Here is a 26530-nt window from a genome sequence, read left to right as displayed (position 1 = left end):
TCAGATGCAAATAATCTTACTTGTAGGTCTTTCAGTGACAGTGAGGTGAACAGTAACTCCCACTTCTCCTGCACTGAACCAGTACCAGCCAGCATCACTCTTCTTCAGTCCACTCATCTCCACACTGACCGCTCCTCTCCCATCATCACTGATCTGCACTGCTGGATTCTGGGATGTTAAGCAGCTCCAGTCTCTAAATCTGCACCACTGCTTCTGTTTATTCTTATAATCAGTTCTGTAGAGACACTGGACACTGACACTGTCCCCTTCCTGACCACTCACTCTGCTGTTTATCACAAACACAGCAGGATCTGAATAAAGGGGCAGAGAATGAGTGCTGTAAACACGTCCTCCATCAAACAAGCTTTAAGTTACAGTGAACAGGTTCTACTTCACACAGAGAGACTTCTTACCTGCACTGACCGTCAGGGACAAATAATCACTGTCATCTGAACCGCCTTTGATTTCCACAGCGCACCAATAATCTCCAGAGTCAGAGTTTCGGAGACTGTTGAGTTCCAGAGTAAACATATTCTGGGTCGGATAATCAGTGACTGATGTTCTTCCTCTTGTTTTTGTACGGGCTACTATTCCACAGGAGCTCCAGTACTTCCCCTTACACCAGTATTTAGGGTTTGATTTGTATTTTCCATTATAAAAACATGGAATGGTGAGAGATCCTCCACTTTTTACAGCTAAATTTTTCAGTGTCTTCACACTCTCAGACTCTACAGAGAAGAAGTCAAATGGTACAACAGTGTTACTCCGACTCAGGAACTGCTTCAGAACTATATCAGAGGAATAAACTGGTCATAACTGAGCAAACACATTTCACCCTCGTCCTAAATGTTATTATTCAGTATCCACTCTGCACCCTGGAGCAGGTGAGTTAATCAAAGTGTATTTAAAGCAGAGAGAGAGTGAAGAACACACCTCCAGTGCACAGGAATGATGCAGCATTGATCTTACCTGAGATGTAGAGGAAGAACACAGAGAGAATTAAAGAACTCATGAGGGAGTAGAAGTGCATCTTTCTGTAAGAGGCTCCAGAGACAAATACTCTTCCTGCCTCTGAGTGAAGTACATTTGACTGAAGTGTTCTTCCTGTTTCTGACCCTCTCCTGCTCTGTATTGGTTCTGATTGGTTAAAAATATATATATTGATTTATTATTATGTGAACTAAAAAAGAGAATAAATCAAATATAATTCAGGTTTAAACTGGTTTAAAGTGTTAACCTAGTTCTGATCTAGATATTTTATTTAAAAAATTCGTAATGAATGACTGTGAGAGTTCATTACTCTTATTTCTGTTTTTCTCAAATCCTTCACTTACCGGAGCAGGAATAAAGGGAGAAGGTTAATCCTGATTTGTGGAACAGGCCGTGTCCAGAAACCTTCATTTTTGCTGTGTTTTCATACGGACCCTCCCCTGTTCCTAAGTACGGAGTCTGAACACTGGAGGAGCTTCCAGTGAAGGACACATCAGTGTACACTGCCCAAAAAAGTTACACATTTCAGTTTTACCTAACTGTGTTCACAACAGAGAGGGTAGTCAGCCACGAGCACATGGTTCAACCAAGCTTTATATTCTGGTTTGTGTGTGTGTGTGTGTGTGTGTGTGTGTGTGTGTTATTACAGTCATTGCTGGATCACAGTGCTGCAGTTTGTCTCATTTCTCTTTTCCAGTCAAACGCCCTTGAGTGCCCTCTATCGGCCGTTAGTGCAGCCTTCACTGAGAGCGACAATGACCCAGGATCAGCACAGATCTATTACACAAAACCCTTTAAGAAGGAAAGTCATTTTTGTTTATAACCTTTTGACATTGGGAAGGGAGAGGTATTAACATGTAAATACTTTGTTTGTCCTTTTCTATATAGGTTTTATGGTGCTGATGTTATCAAAGTGTAGACTTTAAGAAGAATTTCAAAACACGGGGCTCCATTAGGGACTGGGCTCTGCTTGTTTCCTCGATTCCTCAACAATTCTCTGGTTAAAGAGAGGGAGAGTAAGAAATGAGGGGAGGGACAGGGGGACTAGCAAACATTTCTGGACGCAGTCAGTGTTCTCTGACTTAAAACAACCTGAATCTTTTTATACTTCAGTGTTTTATAGTCTGCTGCTGCCCCCTGTTGGTGAGTTGGAAACGTTGCAGCTGCAAAGTAATCTGGAGTTGAAAAAAGTACAACCCTGCACTGATCCACAGTCAGAAGCAGCAAGTGCTGAAATGAGGAAGAGCTTTGAAATAGAGCTGCTTCAATCAGAATATGATATTTCACTCATTGAGAAAGTATTTATCTCTGGAGCCTCTTATAGAAAGATGTACTTCTACTCCCTCATGAGTTCTTTAATTCTCTCTGTGTTCTTCCTCTGTATCTCAGGTAAGATCAATGCTGCATCATTCCTGTGCACTGGAGGTGTTTTTTGTGATTTTCAGTCTTTCACTTAAATGTGCTTCATAAACATTTTATTGCAGTGTTGCTTCAGTCTAACAGACCCATACTCTTCACTGTGAAATGACACTGATGAGGTTTTACTAATAAATAAAGGGTTAATAATAAAAGAAGTGTGAATAAAGCTACTGGAGGGTTGTAGATTGTACTTCTTAATTTACATATTTCTGCACAAGCCTGGTTCCCCTTTGTACACTCATACAAAAATATTTTTTCTCATGTTGAAATTATTTATTTATTTATTTTTATTATTATTTTTATTTGGCAGTACAGTGCTCTACAGAGGGACGTCATAACACATTTTCTAAAAAGAAGTATCTGTAAAGCAGTTCTGTCACCAATAGAGTCACAGTGGCAGAATACATGAGGTGAGCAAATTAAACAGGAGGTTTAATAGTTTGTAACATGAGATTTGTCATGATGAAAGTATAATGTGTGTGTGTGTGTTGTCCTGTTACTGTTTTTAACAAAGTACTGTGTAAATGACTATAAATATACATACTCTATTTATGTAACTTAATAACAATCTACAGACTATCACACAACGTCTCATCATGTTCGTACAGTGAAATTAAATATATTTTATCTTAATAGAGAGCAGTCTTTCACCAATCAGTCATAAATTTATGAACACATTCCTGGTTCTACACTCTGTCCATACTCTCAGCTTAACTGATCACACAGGACCTTTAGACACACATGGGTTGTTTGCCACTTTTTACCCTATTTTTTCAATAGCAGGGACCCAACAAGTCCACCACAGATCGGGTGTGATTTTGGTGTCAAGATCGCTTTCAAGAGGCTACTCAGGGGTTGAGCTGACCGCTGTCTTAGGCAACCAAGGCTAAGCACGAAAGCGGTTGTAAGCAGCCCTTAAATAGGGAAATGATCAGGCGTTGGGTGATGAACGCAATTACTGGGGAGTAGACCTGTGTCTCCCTCTAGTGGACAAAGACAGCATAGCAGTCAGCCCAGCCTCTGAGTAGCCTCTTGAAAGAAATCTTTACGAGGGCAGCGCCCCCGCCACCAAAATAATACTCGCTCCTTGGTGGTCTTCTATTTACTATTCTAACTTCTATTGAAAAATAGGGTAAAAAAGTGTAAAAACAACCTGTGTGTGACTAATATGGTTTTTGGCGATTTTGGCAGAGAATATTTGGCAAATTGTTCATGGGCGCAACCCATACTCAGCTCTACTGCTCATCCCACAAATGCATGTTCCTTACAAATGTGGCTCCATTTAGGGAAATTAACAGGCTTTACAACGGTATCAGATTCATTCCCAAGAAGCATTGTTTCAATAAAGAGATAATCTACTAAACACAAATTTCCTTACTTTTTGTGCTATGTTTATTTTGGTCTCTGTGTTAAATGAAGCTAAAAAGGGGAAAATGCCCCTGCTCCACTCACTAAATTACTGCTGGTTTTCTCACAGAAATTTAAAAACATTGTGATGCTGGGAGCACATTAACTTGTGAACAACAAATGTTCTTAATGTAGTGTTCTCTGAGGTGTTTGTACCCGAGTGTGGAAATCTCCAGAATAGCAGCAGCTGGACACAACAACATTGAGCCAAATCAACAGCCATCAAAACCTGCTTGTACTGTTACTTATATTTTGCTCTTTTGCACCTCACCTCTATTTCAAATCTCTGTGTTTTTCTGAATTCAGCTGCACTTCCCTTAACAGCTGTGTAGTTACTGGTTGCAGTAGGTAAAGAGCAGAGAAGCTTTATGTAAATGATAATATTTGAGTTGTTGAGTTTGGCACTCACTGTGTTCACATCTCAGGAGGAATAGAAAGCACACTTCTACACATTTACACACTTAATGTTAAACTTTGTTTAATGTAACAATTAAAGCACTAAATATGGGCTGTGAAACAGCACAACTTTCCCCAAATATGTTAAACTTAGCATTTAAAAAGCCTCAAGTACTGAATAAATATGTTAATAATATTTTATTAATTATTTTAAAAGCAAGTGTTAAAAAATGATAAATGCACAAAGTTCACAGATTTTAAAACTAGAGTTGGAGAACAGAGGTAATGGGCCATTTACAGAAAACTGTTTCAAGACCCTGCAGTGGTCAGAAGGAATAGAAGGTGATGACTATGGGCTCTCCTAAAATATGTGATAAATTAATGTATTCACCAATGCACATATTTACTTTAATGTATGAAAACTACACATGGGTATATCATAGTAATCTTTACATCCACTTCACTGTACACTGTGATGTGAATACTTCTATTAAAGCTGTGAAATTATGTTTTTTTTGTATTTTGTGATGAATTCTTTGATTTGTTTGAACTGAACTGCAGCATCCTTCTTCTTCGTAAATGATGTGGCCTGGTATTTTGTTCAGAAATACAGCCACGCACAACTGCAATCAGCACAGAAACAATTAGAAACATTCTAAAAAGTGTAATAAACCCATCATATAATAAATTATACTGTATTTTGACTCACCTCTTACAGAGTTTTACATCACTTCATCGTCCCCGGCAGCTGGAGAGAGTTGGAAAATGGAAACGCTTTAGAAATAAAAGGATCTCTCTGCTTGCTTTAAATCTAAACTGAAATCTAATTTATGACATTAAAGTCACTTACAGTTGTATTTTTGGAAGCTGAGGCTACATTGACGTAGATATAGTCAGATTCCTGAGCTGCTGCAGATGAAGGCTGTGGATAGTTATTACTATTGATAAGTCAGTCTGATAATGTTTCAGTAATCATATACATTATTGAGGTGTCAACTGCAGAATTCTGTTACATTTTAATACTTAATTTGGATTTGACTTGTAAAATCCAAAACCTTTACAAAGTTCATGATTAAATTCACAATATACATTTCTCATGGATAGAGGTAACATTGTCTTCTCCATATATACAGCACAGGCTCCCTGTAACTGCTAAGACAGAGCAGTACTTCACTAACTTCTTGGCCTTGCTCTTTCCCAATCCTACAATCTGTAGACCACTCACTCACACCTACAGACACTTTTATGAGTCCCAATCCACCCACCAACGTGTGTCTTTGAACCGTGGGAAGAAAACAGAGCACCCAGAAGAAACCCATGCAGACACAGGGAGAACACACCAAACTCCTCACACACAGTCACCCGGAGCAGGACTTGAACCCACAACTTGTGACTGTGTCACTACCTGCTGCACCACCATGCCGCTCTTAGTCTGATGCCAGTGAGGAGCAATTACTATCAGAACTGGATCAAAGTTCATTCTGGTTACTGTCCTCTACCATACACCTGTAAATCAGAAAAAGCTGGCACTGGGTGGAGAATTCAAAATAAGAACAAAGTAATTTTTAAATTTGCACAGACTTTGTGAACAAAATATCAATGTTTTAATTTCTACTATTTCATGCATCCACTCTGTGATTAGGGCATTTTAGGGAGAGTATAGAGGGACAAGAATTGTTTTTAAGAGTGGATATAACCACTCTTTTTTTAGCATTAACTTTGTTCTAGCATTAACTTTAATGTTAAAAGATGCAAACTGCTGCCTCCTAGAAGAGACCTTTTTAAGGACGTCAATGCTCATTTCAACAAGACAACGCTCAAAGCCACGGCTGTGAAAGAAGAAGGTGCAGGGGCTGACTTGGCCTTCTTTTAAACTGATCTGTTCCCAAAAGAGAATGTGTGACACATTCTGAAACACAAGAAAAGACAAGCAAGATCTATATACTGCTGCATAGGCTAAGATTGGTTTGCAGGAAACACAAAACCAACACCTGAAACAATTTATCACAAGGTGTCATTTACTGCATGTATTTCAGCTGTTGTGGAAGAGAAAGGCAGATTTCTGAAGTTGTGAACACTTTGCTGTCAAACCTTTTTCTATAATCTGTTGTAGCATTTAAATTAGTTTATTTTGAAAACACAACATATTTAATTAGGTATAATATGAAATAATGTGCTTTTTTAATGGTTTTTCAGTGTAAAACAGGCCAAAGATAATTTATAGAACCATTCTGGCTTTTTTTTTTATATAAAAAGCGATGCATAAAACCACAATAACAGAAAAAAACATGATACAATAAAGTCACAGACACCTTTCTCAGTCTCTTAATGTTTCAGTGATCAAATAAAGTTTAAAGGCAGATGAATGGTCTTACCTTCCTTTTTTTGGGTTTCATCTTAGTGTATGTCTTTGAATCTTCAGATGGCTATTAAACACACACACACACACACACACCAGCCTTACTATTGTTTAAACAACCAAAATCATTTTACTGAGAAATGGGCTTCAAAACCTGCAAATCTAAAGCCAGAGAAGAACAGCAGTGACAGTACAAATCTATGAGAGAGCTGAGAGCAAGGCAAATACACACAGAAAAGCTGTAAACATTGCATTATTCTGCATTTATAGCTAATAAACTTTAATAACATAAAGAAAAGAGAACACAGACATGGCAAAGGAAAACACATCAGCAAGATGCATAGCTCAAAAATAATAAATCTATCTGAGCAGGGGAGTATCCAAGAGAAACAACGAGCACAAAAGAGCCACTTATCAGCATTAATACTGACTGTTTGAACTGTGGTGTCACTGATCCTCTCTCTGGTCTCGGCTGGATCTGTTTGTAGTTGGTGAAGTAGTGATGGAACGGAATAAAGTACATAATATAGAATAGAAAAGTTTATTATTATAAGCAGTGGTTAGAACAGTTTGAAATGTGTGGATTAAAATCAGAACAAATATTTGACTATTATCCTCATGAACATAGAATTTTGTAAATAAACTCCTAATAAATTCCCAATATAATTCCTATATATATGTGTAGCATCATATGGAATGACTCATGTGCCATTAGGAATTTGGAAAGTTATATATTCTCATCATCAAAAAACAATGTTCCCAAAGAAGGGTCAGATTACAATGATGTTCTGAAGGAAAATAAAGAAAACCAGGAGCAATACATTATTAAGTATTTAGACTGATATGGGCAATATTTACTGAGCTACACATACAGAATTAGTGTCTTTCAGTATGCTAATGCTATGCCAGACTTCTTCATATGTGGCTGACAAATGCATCCAGAATAGGTTGCATTTAAGCAGAAAACCTCAACCTTTACATTAGGAATATTTCTTTAAAAGGTTTGTATTGACCAGTATCGATAGTACACTATGTTCACTGAGGAGAGCTTAGACACAAATGCAAGACCAAGATGCAAAGTGTTACAGATTAGTGCGTATTTATTAACAGCTTCATATGACCCTCCACCGTTGTTTGTAATTCTGTGTCTAACTGAGAAAAATATCAGGAAAAAAAACAAAATCCATCCAGACCTTGCAAATAGCGTATACGTCATTAGATGTCACAACAAGCAAGAAAAACAACTGCAATAGAACCATTTCCCATTTTCCTTTACTCTGGCCACATTTATCCATTTTTAAAAATCGAGTCTTTCACGTGTCTGTGTATCAGAAAGTTTGTTTAAATCATCACTACACAGGCAGACACGCTTCATGTGCGTATATGTTTCGAGTGTCCCTCTTATGAAAGACACGTAAAATTTTGTCATGATAATGTGACCAAAAAAGAACACCTTTACATGCTTCTCATGGTTTCCACCTTAAATCTGGGCATTACATATCCATAATAGGACTTACATCACACATTGTAGCTGACAACATAATATTTCTTTAGCTAGCTCTATCTAAACACACTCGAGTTTTTCTTCACAAAGTAAATGATTCAGGAAAAAAAAACCTTGAAAGAATTGGCCCCATAATACTTTTATTAGACAGTCTGGACAGTTTAGCAACTTTCTAAACAGAAAGGATCCTAATAAAAGCTGTCAGGAGCGAGGGGCGGATTGAAGGAGGCGGACGCATTCGCTAAAACACGGGATATATTTAATAACCAAAGATATAACAAAACACAGGCAAACTACAAAGGGAACTACAAGACGAGGACATAAAATACTGAGACAGAAAATACACTAAACGACAAAACTAGGAAACAAACATGACTTGACTAGAAACGAGAGATAAACGACGCGACATGACAAGACCGGAGAACAATACATAATGAAGTGAAATGAACGACCCCCAGGACGTGAAACAAGAGGGCTTAAGTACTCACACAAACGAGAAACACCTGGACAGATAACGAGGACGGGTAACACATGACACGGACGAGGAGGCGGAACAAAGGCGGAGAGAGCACACAGACACAGACTCAGGAATAGGGTGCATGTGAGAAGTTTTCTTATTGTTATAAATGTATTAAATGTATAGATTATATGCATAACAGAAACAATTTGTAAAATACTTCAATTACAATGTGAACTAACAGAGAGTAACTGCGACTAAGAAACCAGAATGATATTGTGAAAGAAATACCAAGTAAAATGTCGCCAAAAGTTAAGCCAACTCTACAATGCGGGTTTGAGCTTAAAGTCAGTCCTATTACATCACTTCCTCTCCTATTCACAGTGTCAGAACTCGTGTGCTCTGCTGAGCTACAGGTGGCAGTTTGTCGACTCAATGAGCCAATCAGAAATAAGCAAAGGTTCAGCTGGCTCAGCGTGCTTTGTGGGTGGGCAGAGAGGATATTTGGGTGGGCAATGGCAACCCCTTCTCAACCCTCACCACCACCCACAGAGCAGGTGTTCTGACGAGCTGTGCTACCTTGTCGGAATGTGCTGCCATAGCGTACTGTTATATGTACAGTTGCTTAAATAAAACAGTAGGTGAGACTCATATAAGCTAAATGTAGTTCATCAGAAATGCTGTATAAGCAGGAGATATGCACAGCATAAATCTCCTTATTAAAAAATGATAGGGCAATTACAGTGATAAGAAATGCTTTTATATATATATATATATTTTTTTTTTTTTTTTTTTTTTTTTTACATTCAATTAGTCGTGTACAATTTTGCAACACTCAAGAAAATAATAATGGTAAACAAATATAAAAGAGATTTATCACGTAAAATACCACATTTTTGGGTCTGAGCATGTGCAGAGCTGCAAAGTAGCACATTTCGACAAGGTAGCACAACTCGTCAGAACACCGGCCCTGGTTTTACTGCTGGCTGAGCATTAAACTTGAATCATTCAGATGTCCCACGATGTCAAACCTATTCACCAGGTTTCCTTCCTGTCAAATGATTCTGGGTGCAACTATTTATTTATTTAGATTATGAGTTTATTCTAGAGGGTGTAATAACCTTAAACAGGATTACTCACTGATCTGTTGTTATACACAACCATGATGTATCAAATTTTTGAAGTGTTTCTTTATCACTGCTCTATTTTCTAGAACTGACCCTGTTCCACATTTATTATAATGTATTGCAGGCATCAGTTTCAGAATGAGATTTCCAAATAAAAGTTTGGAAATGTCGTACTATTTTTGTTGAAATACAGATCAATACAGCTCCTATGACAATAGAAGACAGGGAACACTTACTGAACATTCTTCTCAACAGGTAGGTCACAACGCTGACCAAAAGTCCGAGTCCTGCAGCCAGTAGAATCCAGAGAAACATGGTGTTTCCACTTCTGCAATGAATGAAGACACATGATATGATTAAACTAGCATTGCTTACACATCCTGGGCACATTTAACCTGAAGGAAACACATCTTTTATTTTTCTTTGAGTGAATTACTTATTTTGCTTTGTTCTGCTTTTGCTCGAGCCATTTACTCTGTCAGAAGTCACTGCAGAAAAGGAGGCTGTTCTTCTGTTAAAAGCAAACGAAGGGAAAGTGTGAAATTCAGCTGTTTTTAAAGGTAAATGTCACATAATGAAGGTCATTACTTACAGTGTAGTCCCTGATTTTCTTGTCATAGCTGTAGAACATGGAACACAGATTACATAAATGAATTACAGTATTTTAATGATTTTGCAACATATAAAATAGTCTCTTTGGCTTTATAATACAAGAAAATTTACAGCAGGATGATCAGGAAATATGGGCAGTATTTCTGATAGATGTGATCTTACTTGTAGGTCTTTCAGTAACAGTGAGGTGAACAGTAACTCCCACTTCTCCTGCACTGAACCAGTACCAGCCAGCATCACTCTTCTTCAGTCCACTCATCTCCACACTGACCGCTCCTCTCCCATCATCACTGATCTGCACTGCTGAATTCTGGGATGTTAAGCAGCTCCAGTCTCTAAATCTGCACCACCGCTTCTGTTTATTCTTATAATCAGTTCTGTAGAGACACTGGACACTGACACTGCTCCCTTCCTGACCACTCACTATGCTGTTGTTCACAGACACAGCAGGGTCTGAATAAAGAGGCAGAGAATGAGTGCTGTAAACACGTCCTCCATCAAACAAGCTTTAAGTTACAGTGAACAGGTTCTACTTCACACAGAGAGATTCTTACCTGCACTGACCGTCAGGTACAAATAATCACCGTCATCTGAACCACCTTTGATTTCCACAGCGCACCAATAATATTCAGAGTCAGAGTCTTGGAGACTGTTGAGTTCCACAGTAAACATATTCTGGGTCGGATAATCAGTGACTGATGTTCTTCCACTTGTGTTTGTATGGGCTACTATTCCACAGGAGCTCCAGTAATAGCCCTTACACCAGTATTTAGGGTTTGATTTGTATTGTTCATCATAAAAACAAGGAATGGTGAGAGATACTCCTCTTTTTACAGCTACATTCCTCAGTGTCTTCACACTCTCAGACTCTACAGAGAAGAAGTCAAATGGTACAGTGTTACTCCGACTCAGGAACTGCTTCAGAACTATATCAGAGGAATAAACTGGTCATAACTGAGCAAACACATTTCACCCTCGTCCTAAATGTTATTATTCAGTATCCACTCTGCACCCTGGAGCAGGTGAGTTAATCAAAGTGTATTTAAAGCAGTGAGAGAGTGAAGAACACACCTCCAGTGCACAGGAATGATGCAGCATTGATCTTACCTGAGATGTAGAGGAAGAACACAGAGAGAATTAAAGAACTCATGAGGGAGTAGAAGTGCATCTTTCTGTAAGAGGCTCCAGAGACAAATACACTTCCTGCCTCTGAATAAAATACATTTGACTGAAGTGTTCTTCCTGTTTCTGACCCTCTCCTGCTCTGAATAGATAGGTTATATGGCTAAAAGCTAGCCATTTAGATGCAAATGATTTTATGATATTTTTCTAGGAGGAATTGAATCATGCTTTAAATTCTTTGTGTGTATTAAAACAGGAAAGTGTGTATTTGGTGTATTTTGTACCTGACAAAAATACAAAATGTGAGGTATAAGGCTGTGCACAAGTGGGAGTAAACTAGTGAACTGACATGAGATTGACTTTAGGAGAGTTATGTGTATCCTCCTCCAAAATGTACATAGTTCAGTTTCTGTAGTGCTGAGCCCAGAATAGCAATGACAGAGGCTGTGTTCTCCCTGTTACAGGTCAGTGAAAAAAGCAAGGTCCATTAAGACATGGATGAGTGAGTTTGTTGTGGAAGAACTTGGCCTGCACAGTGTCATGACCTCAAACAGATAGCCTTTGGGATGAATTAGTGTGAAGACCATGTCTGACCTCACAAATGCGCTTCCCATAAACACATTCATAAACCTAGAACAATTATATCGTGAATGAAACTTCTGTTTTTGGTAGCACTGTGTTTAAAAGCAATCTACAGAGAGATGTAATGAAAAAATGAAAAAATGAAGACCTGCCTTCTTTTTCTTACACACAGTAGTGTACATTTCTGCATCTTCACCTGTAGTGTTCTGTTTTATACACACACACACACACACACACACACACACACACACACACACACACACACACACACACACAATACCAATGACAAAATATGATGATAAAGAGGCACATTACTAACAGCTGCACTGTGTTTGAACACTAGAACTCAAACAACATGAAACCACTGGTCACTCACAGCACTTACAGTGTGAACTGCTGAGTTACTGCTCCTCTCTGTGATATCTTTTTGATTTGCTTCTGTTATAGAGAGATTGACCAAAAAGAGCACATTATACTCATAGATAAGTGTCAAACAGTGTAAATTAGACAAAAGCCCTTAATGTCAGATGAATATTTACTTGACCGTTCTCTCAACATGGAGGTTGTAATCCAGACCAGGACAAGCAGCAGTCCAAGGCCTACAGCCAGTAGAAACAAGCTAAGCTTGCCGTTTCTATTCCTGCAGTGAACGGAGACACATGACATGTTCAAGTTATTTAATGAACAAATAAAATGATAAAAATATATTTTGTGGCATCACCAGAAATGGGTATAATCAAGGACATCAACAACACATAAGCTCTAAATATCCTTTAAACAGACCCCAAAGAATGGACAGGGGAAACTATGGGAGTTCTCCCAATTCCACCCAGACTCTGATACATATATAAGATACATTTCTTTATCACACAGTAATATACTTCTAACTTAAGAATTTTAAAACAGGTTCTTCAGTTTCTGAAATACAGATATAATAAACAACATTTAATAATATGTGGGAATTACTTGTCTTGTTTTTTCGTAATGTCACTTGATTGGACACCAGGTTCAGAAGTGGTTTTTGCAGGAGAGGCTGGTTTTACTAATAACAAAGCAGTTGTCCTGCAAACATGCAAAATAAACAAATAAATAAAAGTAGTCTAGAAATAATTTGGACATACAATGCATTAGAGCTGCTTATATTTCTTGTACTTACTGAATAAGAAAGAAACATTGCATTGTCATAGAGTAATATGACTGATTTAAAACTGTGAGTGTATACTTCAAGTAGGGTTAAAATCTTATAGTTCTGAATACTTATCATGCTTCATCTCACACTTGCTTGAAATATGAACATTCACAGAAGTTATTTGTGTAGAATGTGCAGCAGCTTTTTTTTTCTTTTTTCTTTGCACAAGCAAATGGCAAAACCATGCGAAAGTGTAGCTGTATTAGAACATCACTACTTACTGATTTGCTGTTGTTGATTCTGCATTTCTGATAGATGTGATATTACTTGTAGGTCTTTCAGTGACAGTGAGGTGAACAGTAACTCCCACTTCTCCTGCACTGAACCAGTACCAGCCAGCATCACTCTTCTTCAGTCCACTCATCTCCACACTGACCGCTCCTCTCCCATCATCACTGATCTGCACTGCTGAATTCTGGGATGTTAAGCAGCTCCAGTCTCTAAATCTGCACCACTGTTTCTGTTTATTCTTATAATCAGTTCTGTAGAGACACTGGACACTGACACTGCCCCCTTCCTGACCACTCACTCTGCTGTTGTTCACAGACACAGCAGGATCTGAATAAAGAGGCAGAGAATGAGTGCTGTAAACACGCCCTCCATCAAACAAGCTTTAAGTTACAGTGAACAGGTTCTACTTCACACAGATAGACTTCTTACCTGCACTGACCGTCAGGTACAAATAATCACCGTCATCTGGTGTCCATTTATCTCCAATTTCCACAGCGCACCAATAATATCCAGAGTCAGAGTCTTGGAGACTTGAGATCCACAGTAAACATATTCTGGGTCGGATAATCAGTGACTGATGTTCTTATTGATGTTACTGATGTTCTTATGATTCACTAGTTGTGAATTCATTATTTAAACCAGTGAAATGTATTGACCGACGGCACGGTGGCGAAAACACTCAGTGTCACTGTTACACAGCTTCAGGGTCGAGCCCCGCTCCAGGTGACGGTCTGTGAGGAGTTTGGTGGGTTCCTTTGTCCGATGTTCTGCCACGGTCCAGAAACACGTTGGTACATGGATTGGTTGCTCAATAAGTGCCCAGGCATGAGTGAATGTGAAAGCGCCCCCTCCAGAGTATATTCCCGCCTTGCACCTGTAGTGATTCCAGGTAGTTTCCCGACCCACCGGATAAGCGGTTACAGACAATAAATGAATGAATAACGTATTGACGTTCAAACAAAATATTTGTATTATTCAAAGCTCCCTAAATAGCATTTCATACAATTTACGGTGGCGCAGCAGGAGTCCACTTCTTACAGCTACATTCTTCAGTGTCTTCATACTCTCAGACTCTCCAGGTAAACGAAACAGTACATTATTAATTCATTTTCTGACTTCTGTGGGCCTCCTGCCTGGATTCACTGGGTATAAAGCAAGACTACACATGAGACAGGGTGCAAGTCCAACACAGAGCATTTCACACACCCCACATTCACACCCATGGTCAGTTCTGCACACTCCATCCACCTTTAAATATATGTGTGTGGACTCTGGGAGAACTCCTGAGCACATGGAGGAAACCCAGGCAGACACAGTGAGAACAAACTAAACTCCTCACAGACAGTGAGCGAAGGTGAGCACTAAACCCACAACTTCAGAACCCTGGAGCTGTGTTGCCGTGACAATAACTGTTGCGTTACCGTGCCCACAAAATAATAAATGAAATAAAAATTCATTATTGAAAATGATTGCATTTATATTTATTCGAGAGAAGCATGACGTATTCATCCTCAGATTAAATGACTATTTTATAACAAAATTAAGAGTGCTTTTATCGATAAATGAGATCAAGCAGAGGCGAATATAGTTTATACCACTTTTAATTGAGATAACATCTGTACTGCTGAGGTATTTTACACAATCTTTCATGGCTGTATTGTTTTAATAACTCAGTAAGGTTTTGTTTCTACCAGACAAACAAGGCTCCACCACCTCATCAGGTATTATTAGGGATTAATCATTCACAGCTCTGCAGCCACACTCACTTGTAATTATAGAACTACTAAGTATAGTTTTATGTTACATAGACAGATAAAATAAACATGGTATGTGTAAGATACAGATGTATGCTAAGCGTAGGAGATCATGACCACTTGATGAAGCAGATGACAGTTGTGCACAGAGAGTGTGTATAAAAAGCATGAATGTCATGAATGTCACCAAGCTCAATGGCAGTAGTATAGAGGGGTATAAACCCTCAAAGCTTTGGGCTGTGGAGCACGGATGTGGTGTTTCCTGAAGTCACACAGCCCCATTCAGTACATTCTGGGCTAAGCTGGATTGGCTATTGTGATTCAGAACTAATAATCTAACACCTGCACCTGCCCTAGTGCTAGAGAATTAAAAAACTAATGATGGAGCAAATGTGCATCTTTCTGTAAGAGGCTCCAGAGACAAATACTCTTCCTGCCTCTGAGTGAAGCAGCTCCACCTCAGTGTGCTTCCTCTTTTCCTCTTAATTTATTTTCTACAATGGGCAAACTTTAAATATTTTTTTTGCTATGTACAGATTTTCCAGATATAGAGACAATTCACATGTCCTCTGGCGGAATCTTGTTTGAGTAAATAGCTTTACACAGCACTATCACTGTATTTATTACAATTCAGTGCATGAATAACCATTATATTTACAACCCCAAATAACAGTGAACTGTCTGTGAACTGTGCTCTTCTCTCCAGTGCAGCGCCGACAGACTCTGAATGATTTTAAGGGAGGTATGAAGGAATCTTATTTAACGGGTTTAAGGGAGGAGTAATCGTATAAAAGGCGTCTGAGATCATGCTGCTATTGCCCCCTTCTGGTGGATCTGAAATATTACAACTGTCATTTTGTGCAGCAAATCTCCAACTGATAACAGAAGTTCACAGTGAGTCCTATAACCACCATGTGTCAGTATCCTGAGCTGCTCCACACCTACAAATATTTAATGTACATTGTGATTAAAAAAAAGACCAGTTCAGAGAATGTTTAGAGGAAAAGGACAGTCCACTGCACATTCTGAGGAAGCTTAGGTCCATGTCTTTTGTGTTCTATGCTCTACATCAGACGCTAGAGGTCACTATTAAACAGTAGAAAGGAAGAGACAGTCATTTTGACCTTTTTGAAATCTTGAGATTATAATAACTTTCACATAATAACCCCCCCCCCCCTCCAAATTCCAAAATAGCTGTGACTTTAATTATATTGGAGTATATTTTAATCTAACATTGTTTTGAAATTAATATTAAAAGTCACAAAAGTGTTCTGAGCACATAAACCAGGAAAGACCAGGTCATGAAGAAGAATCACATGAATGATGCAAAGAATGCTCAAGCAGTGCTCCACTCCACATTTTGGATTATGTATTATGTATATAAATAAAAAGTATAAATAGTATAATAACTAGTACTGCACATTAAATATCAATAAATAAATTCTCATTAATACAATTTATTATTGTCTTTATGACATTTATGACTTATTGTAACAAAATGAATGTATTTATTTATACATGCTCTAAGATATCATCAATACGCATGAAAATATTGAATGGTCAAAATGACCATGGTGCTTGTTCTAGTAGTTACGGAATCCTGTCCATTCAAGTGTTAAAGCACAGTTCGAGACAACCGTGTGTGTGTGTGTGTGTGTGTGTAAAGTGTAAAGACTACACTGTGCATTGAAGCTTTATGTCCATACTAGTTGCCAAGCTAGTGTTTATATCTACTACAGAAGGTAGTACACCTAGTACACAATCACAGTGAGCACGAGAAGTGGAATTACTGCTGATTATGATCAGCTTCTGTGATGAGAAATATTAAGAATCTGAATTAACAGGAAGAACTCTGAAGTGGAGCTGCTTCACTCAGAGGCAGGAAGAGTATTTGTCGCTGGAGCCTCATACAGAAAGACACACTTTTACTCCCTCATGAGTTCTTTAATTCTCTCCGTGTTCTTCCTCTGTATCTCAGGTAAGATCAAAGCTGCATCATTCCTGTGCACTGTACACATTCACCTCTTTAAACATTCTTTTATTAACTCATCAATTTCAGGGGATTTTTATTACACACTTAAAGTTATTAACAACTGGGTTAAAATCAGATGATTACATTTTTTCCTTCATTTATTTTTGTTCATTAGTCTTTAGTCACACACAAAAAACACATTGTATATTTAACTGAGAAAGCATTTTTCAAAATAGAGCTTTAAATAAACTTCCTTTTTGTTTTGTTTTATTGCTACTTCTTCTCTGTAGAGTCTGAGAGTGTGAAGACACTGAGGAATGTAGCTGTAAAAAGTGGAGGATCTCTCACCATTCCATGTTTTTATGATGAAAAATACAAATCAAACCCTAAATACTGGTGTAAGGGGTATTACTGGTACTCCTGTGGAATAGTAGCCCGTACAAACACAAGAGGAAGAACATCAGTCACTGATTATCCGACCCAGAATATGTTTACTGTGGAACTCAACAGTCTCCAAGACTCTGACTCTGGAGATTATAGATGCACTGTGGAAATTGGAGATAAATGGACCGTAGATGACAGTCATTATTTGTACCTGATGGTCAGTGCAGGTAAGAAGTCTCTCTGTGTGAAGTAGAACCTGTTCACTGTAACTTAAAGCTTGTTTGATGGAGGACGTGTTTACAGCACTCATTCTCTGCCTCTTTATTCAGATCCTGCTGTGTCTGTGATAAACAGCAGAGTGAGTGGTCAGGAAGGGGGCAGTGTCAGTGTCCAGTGTCTCTACAGAACTGATTATAAGAATAAACAGAAGCAGTGGTGCAGATTTAGAGACTGGAGCTGCTTAACATCCCAGAATTCAGCAGTGCAGATCAGTGATGATGGGAGAGGAGTGGTCAGTGTGGAGATGAGTGGGCTGAAGAAGAGTGATGCTGGCTGGTACTGGTTCAGTGCAGGAGAAGTGGAATTTACTGTTCACCTCACTGTCACTGAAAGACCTACAAGTAAGATCACATCTATCAGAAATACTGCCCATATCTGCTGATTGTCCTGCTGTAACAATATCCCACTAACATCTTTCCTCTTGTTTTCTGTCATTAACAACTGTGATGGCAGCTTCTGGCAGTCCGAAAACAGAGGACATTGTGATCAGTCGAGGTAAAGGCAGTCACTTTTTCTTATCAGTAAATAGTGGAAGTTAAAGACACAAGGGCAGCAAAGTGTGAAACAGGTAATGACACTGTCACACAGCTAGAGTTCTGGGGTTGTGGGTTCAATATCTACTTCCTGTCACTGTCTGTGAAGACTTTGGTGTGTTTGTTCTCCTTGTGTCTGTGTGGGTTTATTCTTTGTGCTCCAGTTTTTCCTCACAACACCTGTATGTTATTTGGATATTAAGCATTTGAGCAACAGAGTGAGTTTGTGTAACTGTCCACAGTTGTGAGTGTGTGAATGACTGTGTGATGCACTTATAATAAGCCATTATACATATGTATAGATGTTTATTTCAGCTTTAAATAAGTGTTGTGTCCTCTGCAGCACTTCTATAAAGAGTTTATCTGATTTCTTATGTTAACAGCAGCAGATACGACAGCCTTCAAAGGCAAACAAACTGAGGAAATGGTGGACACTCCAGGTACAAACACATACATTTCTCTTTGATCAACAAAACCTGAACCTGTAATAAGTATTTAAACATTTCTACAAGTATTAGATACTTTGTTTTAAAACAGTAGCTTTATGGTTGCTGTTTATTCTGCTGCATTCTGACTGTGTTAATGACAAAGTTTTCATTTCTTGATTCTTCGTACAGCAACAGAGACATGTTTGCACACGTAAGTACGAACACAGTGAAAATACTGAGGGTAACAAGGTCAGTGTTGATCAGTACAGTACATGCAGACGCTCTGAAATAGAACTTAAACCTATCACAGTACCATTCATTAAATTTCTGTTCTATGTTCTGTTTCAGGGAGTCAGAACAGTTCTGCGTGGCACGCAACTGATTCAACACATGCTGTGATCCTGGAGCTGTTAAGCAATAAGCAGCAATTTAAAAAATAATTTTGAAATCTTTAGATAAACCACGAATGTGTGAGTGTGTGTGTTGCCCTGTGAAGGACTGGCGTCCCCTCCAGGGTGTATTCCCGCCTTGCCCAATGATTTCAGGTAGGCTCTGGACCCACCGTGACCCTGAACTGGATAAGCGGATACAGATAATGGATGGATGGATAGATAAACCACTTTACTCAACTGCTTCATTATCTCTTGTATCTGGCATACTTTATTTATCTGTTTATGCTTTATAACCTATTATAATCATTCATTCATTCATTCATTATCCAACCAACGAATCAGCTCAGGTTTACTGCATCCTCCTATGATCACTTACAGTTCAGTTGGTGGAAGATCCTTTATAAGCTGATACATGCTTATTAAGGAAAATATATGCTTTGTGGCTTAATTTAGCCTGTGCTCTGTTATTGTGCTGTAAATGTTCATTAAGACCACACTGTATTCATCCTTGCTCTTATATTTTATAAATGTGTGCTAAAGTATTTATTTTATGGCAGTAGTATTTTTACTTTTAGTTTCATTGTGTTCTGTTGTTTGTAATACTATTGTTCCTATAAAATGATTAAAAACTATTTAAAGTATCACAGCTATTATTATTGTGAAGTGTAAAAATGCCCTGTGTTCATATTCAGTAGCAGTAGAGCCCTCATCTCTTCAAGGGGTGATATAAAGTGGGCAGCAAGTCTGACGAGTTCAGTATGGCACAATTGTCCTTACATCTCAGGTGGAATATTTGATGTATTAAGTTCTATGCAAAAGTTAAATATATTTTATTTAATGAGTGCAGCCCTCTACAGAAACACACTTCTGCACATTTATGGCGCTTTTTCACTGCATAGAACCTACACGACTCGGCACGGCTCTTACTTTTCCACTGGCCAAATCTGGTCTCTGGAGCCGGGTTGGTTTTCAGTCCCAGCGAGCTTGGGATTCCAACCGTGCCGAGTAGGTACTAAATGGTGACATGTAAACTCTGCAGAGCACTGATTGGCCAGAGCCATGTCAATCACCAAGAAATGCAGAGCTCATTCAAATCCAGCACAAACTGTTGCTTGTAAAATCTCTAAAAGCTCAGCAGCTTTCACATTTATTTTTATCGGACTCACAGAGGCAGCTCGTAACTTTACCCTATGAGGTGTTTTGAAGAGGTTTATATGCTCCTTGGGCCGACGGCCGACAAAATTTCCAGTGATAGCCAAACGCTAAAGTGAAACTGATCTGTGAGAACTGGGGTGCAGAGCCGAGTTTAGTCCAAAAACTACAACAACGCTTGAATACACGATGTGTAAACAGCACCGAACTTTACTGCTGCCATTGTTATAGTTTTTAAGCGATTCTTGTTAGAGACAAGGTTTTGCAACATCACCGGCCCTGCCAGTAGAAAAGCTACAAGCTTTAAGCAAGCCGAGCTGAGAGACGGACCCATGCAGTGGAGAAGTGACATTACACATTTATTGTAGTAACATATTTCCATTTATGTATGTAAAATAGGCCACAAGTATATAGTTGTCTAACAGCTCCAGGGTCCTGGAGTTGTGGGTTTAGGCCCTGCCTCAGGTCACTGTCTGTGAGGAGGTTTGTTCACAATTACAGCTGTGTACATATTGGAATCAAAACAGACACAACAAAATAAGAGCAGAAGGCTGAAAAGCATTTTAAAAAATAATAAATTAAGGTGCATTTGGACTCACCTCTTATTTGTGAAGCACAGAGCTGTAGATCACTGCATCATCCCCGGCTGCTGGAGAGAGCTGAAAAATGGGACTGCTTTAGAATTAAAGAATAATCTCATCTCTTTCAAAAACTAAACTGAAGGCTAAGGCACCGCTATCAAACCTAGACATTTCTCAAACACTTAATGACTTCAAATAAATAATGACATCTCTAGATAATGTGGTCAAAACAGAGATGTGTCTCATTGTTACAGCTGTATTTAAGAGTTCACTTACAGTTGTGTTATTGGTAGCTGTCTCTAAATTGCTGTAGATCAATTCCATTTCCTGAGCCACTGCAGACAAAGGCTATGGACACACACAGGATTTTACTAACTCAAAACTCTATGATCCACAATAGTTAAAGTCATTATTGTTTATACACACATTCAACACATGGATATAAACATAAATACAATCACATCAGTGACCCCTGACTCTGTCTTAATGATTCAGACTTACATTCTTTTTCTGGGTCACAGTACTGTATATCACTGAGTCTTCTGCTTCAGCTGTAGAGGTCTATTTCACACACACACACACACACGCACACACACACACACACACACACACACACACACACAAACCAGTGACAAAATCTGAAGCCAAATACACAACTGCAACTACTAACTACTGCAACGTGTTAAACAGCAAACCTCAGAAAACATGAAGTCACCCATCACTCAGAGCACTTACTGTGTGAACTGCAGAGTTACTGCTCCTCTCTATGGTCTCTGTTTGATTTGCTTCTGTTAGAGAGAGATGGAGTGAGTGGAGCACATTACACATTATTAGTCATCAATTAAAGACAGACGTAAAGAGAATTGAATAAATACTTATTCAATTAAGTTTAGCAACATTAGCATCGAACCCCATCACTAAAATAAAAAATATCAAAGCATAAAAAACCTGTCATGGCTGATTGACAGCACCTGAGATAAACAGAAAACAGTGTAGTTTTGATGGAAAAGCCTGTAAAAGAATGACTTGATGATGAACACTTACTGAACACTGTTTTTTTCAACTTGAAGGTTATAATGCAGAGGAGGAGCAAGAGTCCGAGGCCTACAGCCAGTAAAATAAAGAGCAACTTGGATTTTCCATTGCTGCAGTAAATGAAGACACATGACCTGTGTAAGTTATTCATTAAACAAAAGTAAGAACCATCCTGAAGCCTATAATATGAACACAATAATGTATTTTAACTAAAGTGTTTCCAAGCACTCGCTGCCATACGCACAGTTAAATCAGTCTCTGACATACAGAATCAATAAATTCTTTCATACAGTGCCTCGCGAAAGTATTCGGCCCCCTTGAACTTTTCAACCTTTTGCCACATTTCAGGCTTCAAACAAAGATAAAATTTAAATTTTTTGTGAAGAATCAACAACAAGTGGGACACAATCGTGAAGTGGATTTAAATTTATTTGATGTGTCAAATTTTTTAACAAATAAACTGAAAAGTGGGGCATGCAATATTATTCGGCCCCCTTGCGTTAATACTTTGTAGCGCCACCTTTTGCTGCAATTACAGCTGCAAGTCGCTTGGGGTCTTTATCAGTTTTGCACATCGAGAGACTGAAATTCTTGCCCATTCTTCCTTGCAAAACAGCTCAAGCTCAGTGAGGTTGGATGGAGAGCGTTTGTGAACAGCAGTCTTCAGCTCTTTCCACAGATTCTCAATTGGATTCAGGTCTGGACTTTGACTTGGCCATTCCAACACCTGGATAGTTTTTTTTTAACTATTCCATTGTAGATTTGGCTTTATGTTTTGGATCATTGTCTTGTTGGAAGATAAATCCCAGTCTCAGGTCTCTTGCAGGTTTTCTTCTAGAATGGTCCTGTATTTGGCCCCATCCATCTTCCCATCAATTTTGACCATCTTCCCTGTCCCCGCTGACGAAAAGCAGGCCCAAACCATGATGCTGCCACCACCCTGTTTGACAGTGGGGATGGTGTGTTCAGGGTGATGAGCTGTGTTGCTTTTACACCAAACATGTCGTTTTGCATTGTGGCCAATGATTTTGGTTTTATCTGACCAGAGCACCTTCTTCCACATGTTTGGTGTGTATCCCAGGTGGCTTGTGGCAAACTTTAAACAAGACTTTTTATGGATATCTTTGAGAAATGACTTTCTTCTTGCCACTCTTCCATAAAGGCCAGATTTGTGCAGTGTATGACTGATTGTTGTCCTATGGACAGACTCTCCCACCTCAGCTATAGATCTCTGCAGTTCATCCAGAGTGATCATGGGCCTCTTGGTTGCATCTCTGATCAGTTTTCTCTTTGTTCGAGATGAAAGTTTACAGGGACGGCCAGGTCTTTGTAGATTTGCAGTGGTCTAATACTCCTTCCATTTCAATATGATTAATTGCACAGTGCTCCTTGGGATGTTTAAACCTTGGGAAATATTTTTATATCCAAATCCGGCTTTAAACGTCTCCACAACAGTATCTTGGACCTGCCTGGTGTGTTCCTTGGTCTTCATGATGCTCAGTCATTTGGGACAACATTGGATCATTCAGAAATCCTCACTGAACTTCTGGAGTGAGTTTGCTGCACTGAAAGTAAAGGGGCCGAATAATATTGCACGCCCCACTTTTCAGTTTTTTATTTGTTAAAAAAGTTTGACACATCCAATACATTTCATTCCACTTGTTGTTGATTCTTCACAAAATATTAACATTTTATATCTTTATGGTTGAATCTTAGCTTAAAATGTTCAAGTGGGCTGAATACTTTCGCAAGGCACTATATATTCACAAATACTTGTTTGGCCCAATCTCCTTGTTGCTTGTGTGGTAAACTTGTCCAGGAGTTGTTTCTGCAGAGGAGGCTGATTTTACTGCAGAGAAAACTGTTGTTGTGCAAGAAGCAAAAAGAAAATGTGGTAACTGTTTTTAAAAACATAACCATACATGTCTTGCATTATCTCACACTCACTTGGACCTTGTACATTCACAAATGTTATTTTGGAGATTGGGCAGCTGCTTTTAAGCAAAAAAAGCAAAGTGTAAAAGCCTGCTACAGTGAGGCATGAATGTGTAGAACTTCACTACTTACTGATATGTTGTGGTTAAATTTGTATTTCTGGATAAAGGTAAGGAACCTAGAAAAACAAACAAACATTGTCTAATAATTCATTTAAATTTGATCTATTCCAGTGTGATTTGTAATTATAACTGTGACCTCACTGATGCTGGTTTTCTCAGTTGAGGAAATTGTAGTCACAGCTGCTGTTGCTGTTGAAAAGGAGAAATAAACTGATGTTAATGGCACAGTTACAGCAGGACGGTCAGCAGATATGGCCAGTGTTTCTGATAGATGTGATCTTACTTGTAGGTCTTTCAGTGACAGTGAGGTGAACAGTAACTCCCACTTCTCCTGCACTGAACCAGTACCAGCCAGCATCACTCTTCTTCAGTCCACTCATCTCCACACTGACCGGTCCTCTCCCATAATCACTGACCAACACTGCTGAACTCTGGGATGTGTAAGTCCTCCCCCCATTGTAGCAGCGCCAGTCTCTAAATCTGCACCACTGCTTCTGTTTATTTTTATAAGCAGTTCTGTAGAGACACTGGACACTGACACTGCCCCCTTCCTGACCACTCACTCTGCTGTTTATCACAGACACAGCAGGATCTGAATAAAGAGGCAGAGAATGAGTGCTGTAAACATGTCAAACAAGCTTTAAGTTACAGTGAACAGGTTCTACTTCACACAGAGAGACTTCTTACCTGCACTGACCGTCAGGTACAAATAATCACCATTATCTAGGGTCTCATCCCCTCCAATTTCCACAGCGCACCAATAATATCCAGAGTCAGAGTCTTGGAGACTGTTGAGTTCCACAGTAAACATATTCTGGGTCGGATAATCAGTGACTGATGTTCTTCCACTTGTGTTTGTACAGGCTACTATTCCACAGGAGCTCCAGTAATACCCCTTACACCAGTATTTAGGGTTTGATTTGTATTGTTCATCATAAAAACATGGAATGGTGACAGATTCTCCTCTTTTTACAGCTACATTCCTCAGTGTCTTCACACTCTCAGACTCTACAGAGAAGAAGCAACAAAAAAAGGAAGTTTATTTAAAGCTCTATTTTGAAAAATGCTTTCTCGGTTACATATACAATGTGTTTTTTTTTGTGTGACTAAAAACTAATGAACAAAAATAAATGAGGAAAAAAATTAATCATTGGCTGATTTTAACCCAGTTTAACCCATAATTTTAAGAGTGTAATAAAAATCCCCTGAAATTGATGAGTTAATAAAAGAATGTTTAAAGAGGTGAATGTGTACAGAAAAGAAGTCACCTCCAGTGCACAGGAATGATGCAGCATTGATCTTACCTGAGATGTAGAGGAAGAACACAGAGAGAATTAAAGAACTCATGAGGGAGTAGAAGTGCATCTTTCTGTAAGAGGCTCCAGACACAAATACTCTTCCTGCCTCTGAGTGAAGTACATTTGACTGAAGTGTCCTTCCTGTTTCTGACCCTCACGTTGCTCTAAACTGATTGGTTAAAAATATGAATGATCATTTGATCATCATTTAATGATTATGATGTTTTAGTCAATTAATCAAATTATTATAGTATGAATAAAAAAAATAATAAAATGGCTTATTTTTAATGGTTTAAATATTGACCGAGATTTGCTAAATTTACTTCCGCTTTAAATGGTGCAGCATTTTGACATTTTAATCAGTGTTTATGTAACAGGCCCCTAGTGAGTGGGCTGCCAACAGATTACATCCTGAAAAGAAACAGGAAAATCGGGAGACGGACGACAGTAGTGTGTTTCCTTCTCCAGCTTCTGCCGAGTCTGAAGACGGTAGCTGAAGCCACACTAAGCCGTCTCACTAGGGAGTAGCGTAACTTGTGGCGTAACTCAGGAGAGTACTCCATTTATCTAATAACATAAATCAGAAGACTGGGATCCTAACTTGACAAAATTACAAAGTTCACACAATACAACCAAAATTAACCACATAATGTGACCATACATTACGGTTTGTCACATTTAACTTTCACCTTAAGGGCACATTCTGGGGCTGAGATGGCTTTTTAAACTGTGAGGTAGGAGACTGAATCCATTTTACATTCCTGTTCCCTATTTTAATATATCTTTCCATATATAATAATATAGCAAGTAAATTCTGTACAATTGAAAGTGGAAGAGAAACATTAAATAATAATAAAAGTATTTTCTTCGTGTACACTCGGTGCTGATAATGTCTATATGTGTGTGTGTTATTGCAGGCGGGCAACATAACGGCTGCATTTCTCACAGTCACACACATTTATGGATTGCTCCACACGGAGACGCTATTGTGCAGCGCATCAATGACACTGTCAATGTTTGTGTGTTTTCTTTTTCTTTAGGTGAATTCCGCAGGCTGCGTAGTTTAAAATGGGTGTCTGAAACTGGCTGTAGGTAGAACTCGAAACTCGCAGATAGATGGACTGGTTGTGGAAAAGCATCCATGTGAGTGTGTGAGTGAGTGTGTGGTGCACTGTGATGAACTGGCGCTATGTCCAGAGTATGTTCCTGCCTTGAGCTCAATGATTCCGTGTAATCTCTGGATCATCCCTGACCCTGAACTGGATAAGCA

At 38.8% G+C, this 26530-nt stretch overlaps 2 protein-coding genes and 2 long non-coding RNA genes across 4 annotated transcripts; 1 reads left to right on the top strand and 3 right to left on the bottom strand.

Annotated features, from left to right (window-relative positions):
• Positions 1-24773, bottom strand: LOC136675464 (polymeric immunoglobulin receptor-like). The gene is made up of 8 exons (XM_066652015.1): positions 24650-24773; positions 24246-24554; positions 24104-24142; positions 23287-23309; positions 10826-11132; positions 10408-10724; positions 414-720; positions 1-311 (listed from the first exon to the last, which is right to left on the bottom strand). The coding sequence occupies exons 1-8, from the start codon at positions 24771-24773 to the stop codon at positions 1-3; spliced, it is 1737 nt and encodes a 578-aa protein (XP_066508112.1).
• Positions 6628-8915, bottom strand: LOC136675643 (uncharacterized). The gene is made up of 3 exons (XR_010796212.1): positions 8824-8915; positions 7003-7049; positions 6628-6638 (listed from the first exon to the last, which is right to left on the bottom strand). It is a non-coding gene; the product is annotated as an uncharacterized lncRNA (long non-coding RNA).
• LOC136676028 (polymeric immunoglobulin receptor-like) lies at positions 17085-19127 on the top strand. Its single transcript, XM_066652882.1, has 7 exons — positions 17085-17127; positions 17412-17732; positions 17835-18125; positions 18238-18279; positions 18701-18757; positions 18935-18956; positions 19094-19127. Exons 1-7 carry the CDS (start codon positions 17085-17087, stop codon positions 19125-19127), a joined length of 810 nt encoding a protein of 269 aa, XP_066508979.1.
• On the bottom strand, positions 21149-21650 carry LOC136675642 (uncharacterized). The gene is made up of 3 exons (XR_010796211.1): positions 21606-21650; positions 21372-21431; positions 21149-21218 (listed from the first exon to the last, which is right to left on the bottom strand). It is a non-coding gene; the product is annotated as an uncharacterized lncRNA (long non-coding RNA).
• Positions 24774-26530: the final 1757 nt, after the last annotated feature.

Source organism: Hoplias malabaricus, chromosome X1, assembly GCF_029633855.1.
Source record: "Hoplias malabaricus isolate fHopMal1 chromosome X1, fHopMal1.hap1, whole genome shotgun sequence".
NCBI lineage: Eukaryota > Metazoa > Chordata > Actinopteri > Characiformes > Erythrinidae > Hoplias > Hoplias malabaricus.
The sequence above is the reverse complement of the archived record's forward strand: the minus strand, read 5'-3'. Positions and strand labels throughout refer to the sequence as shown.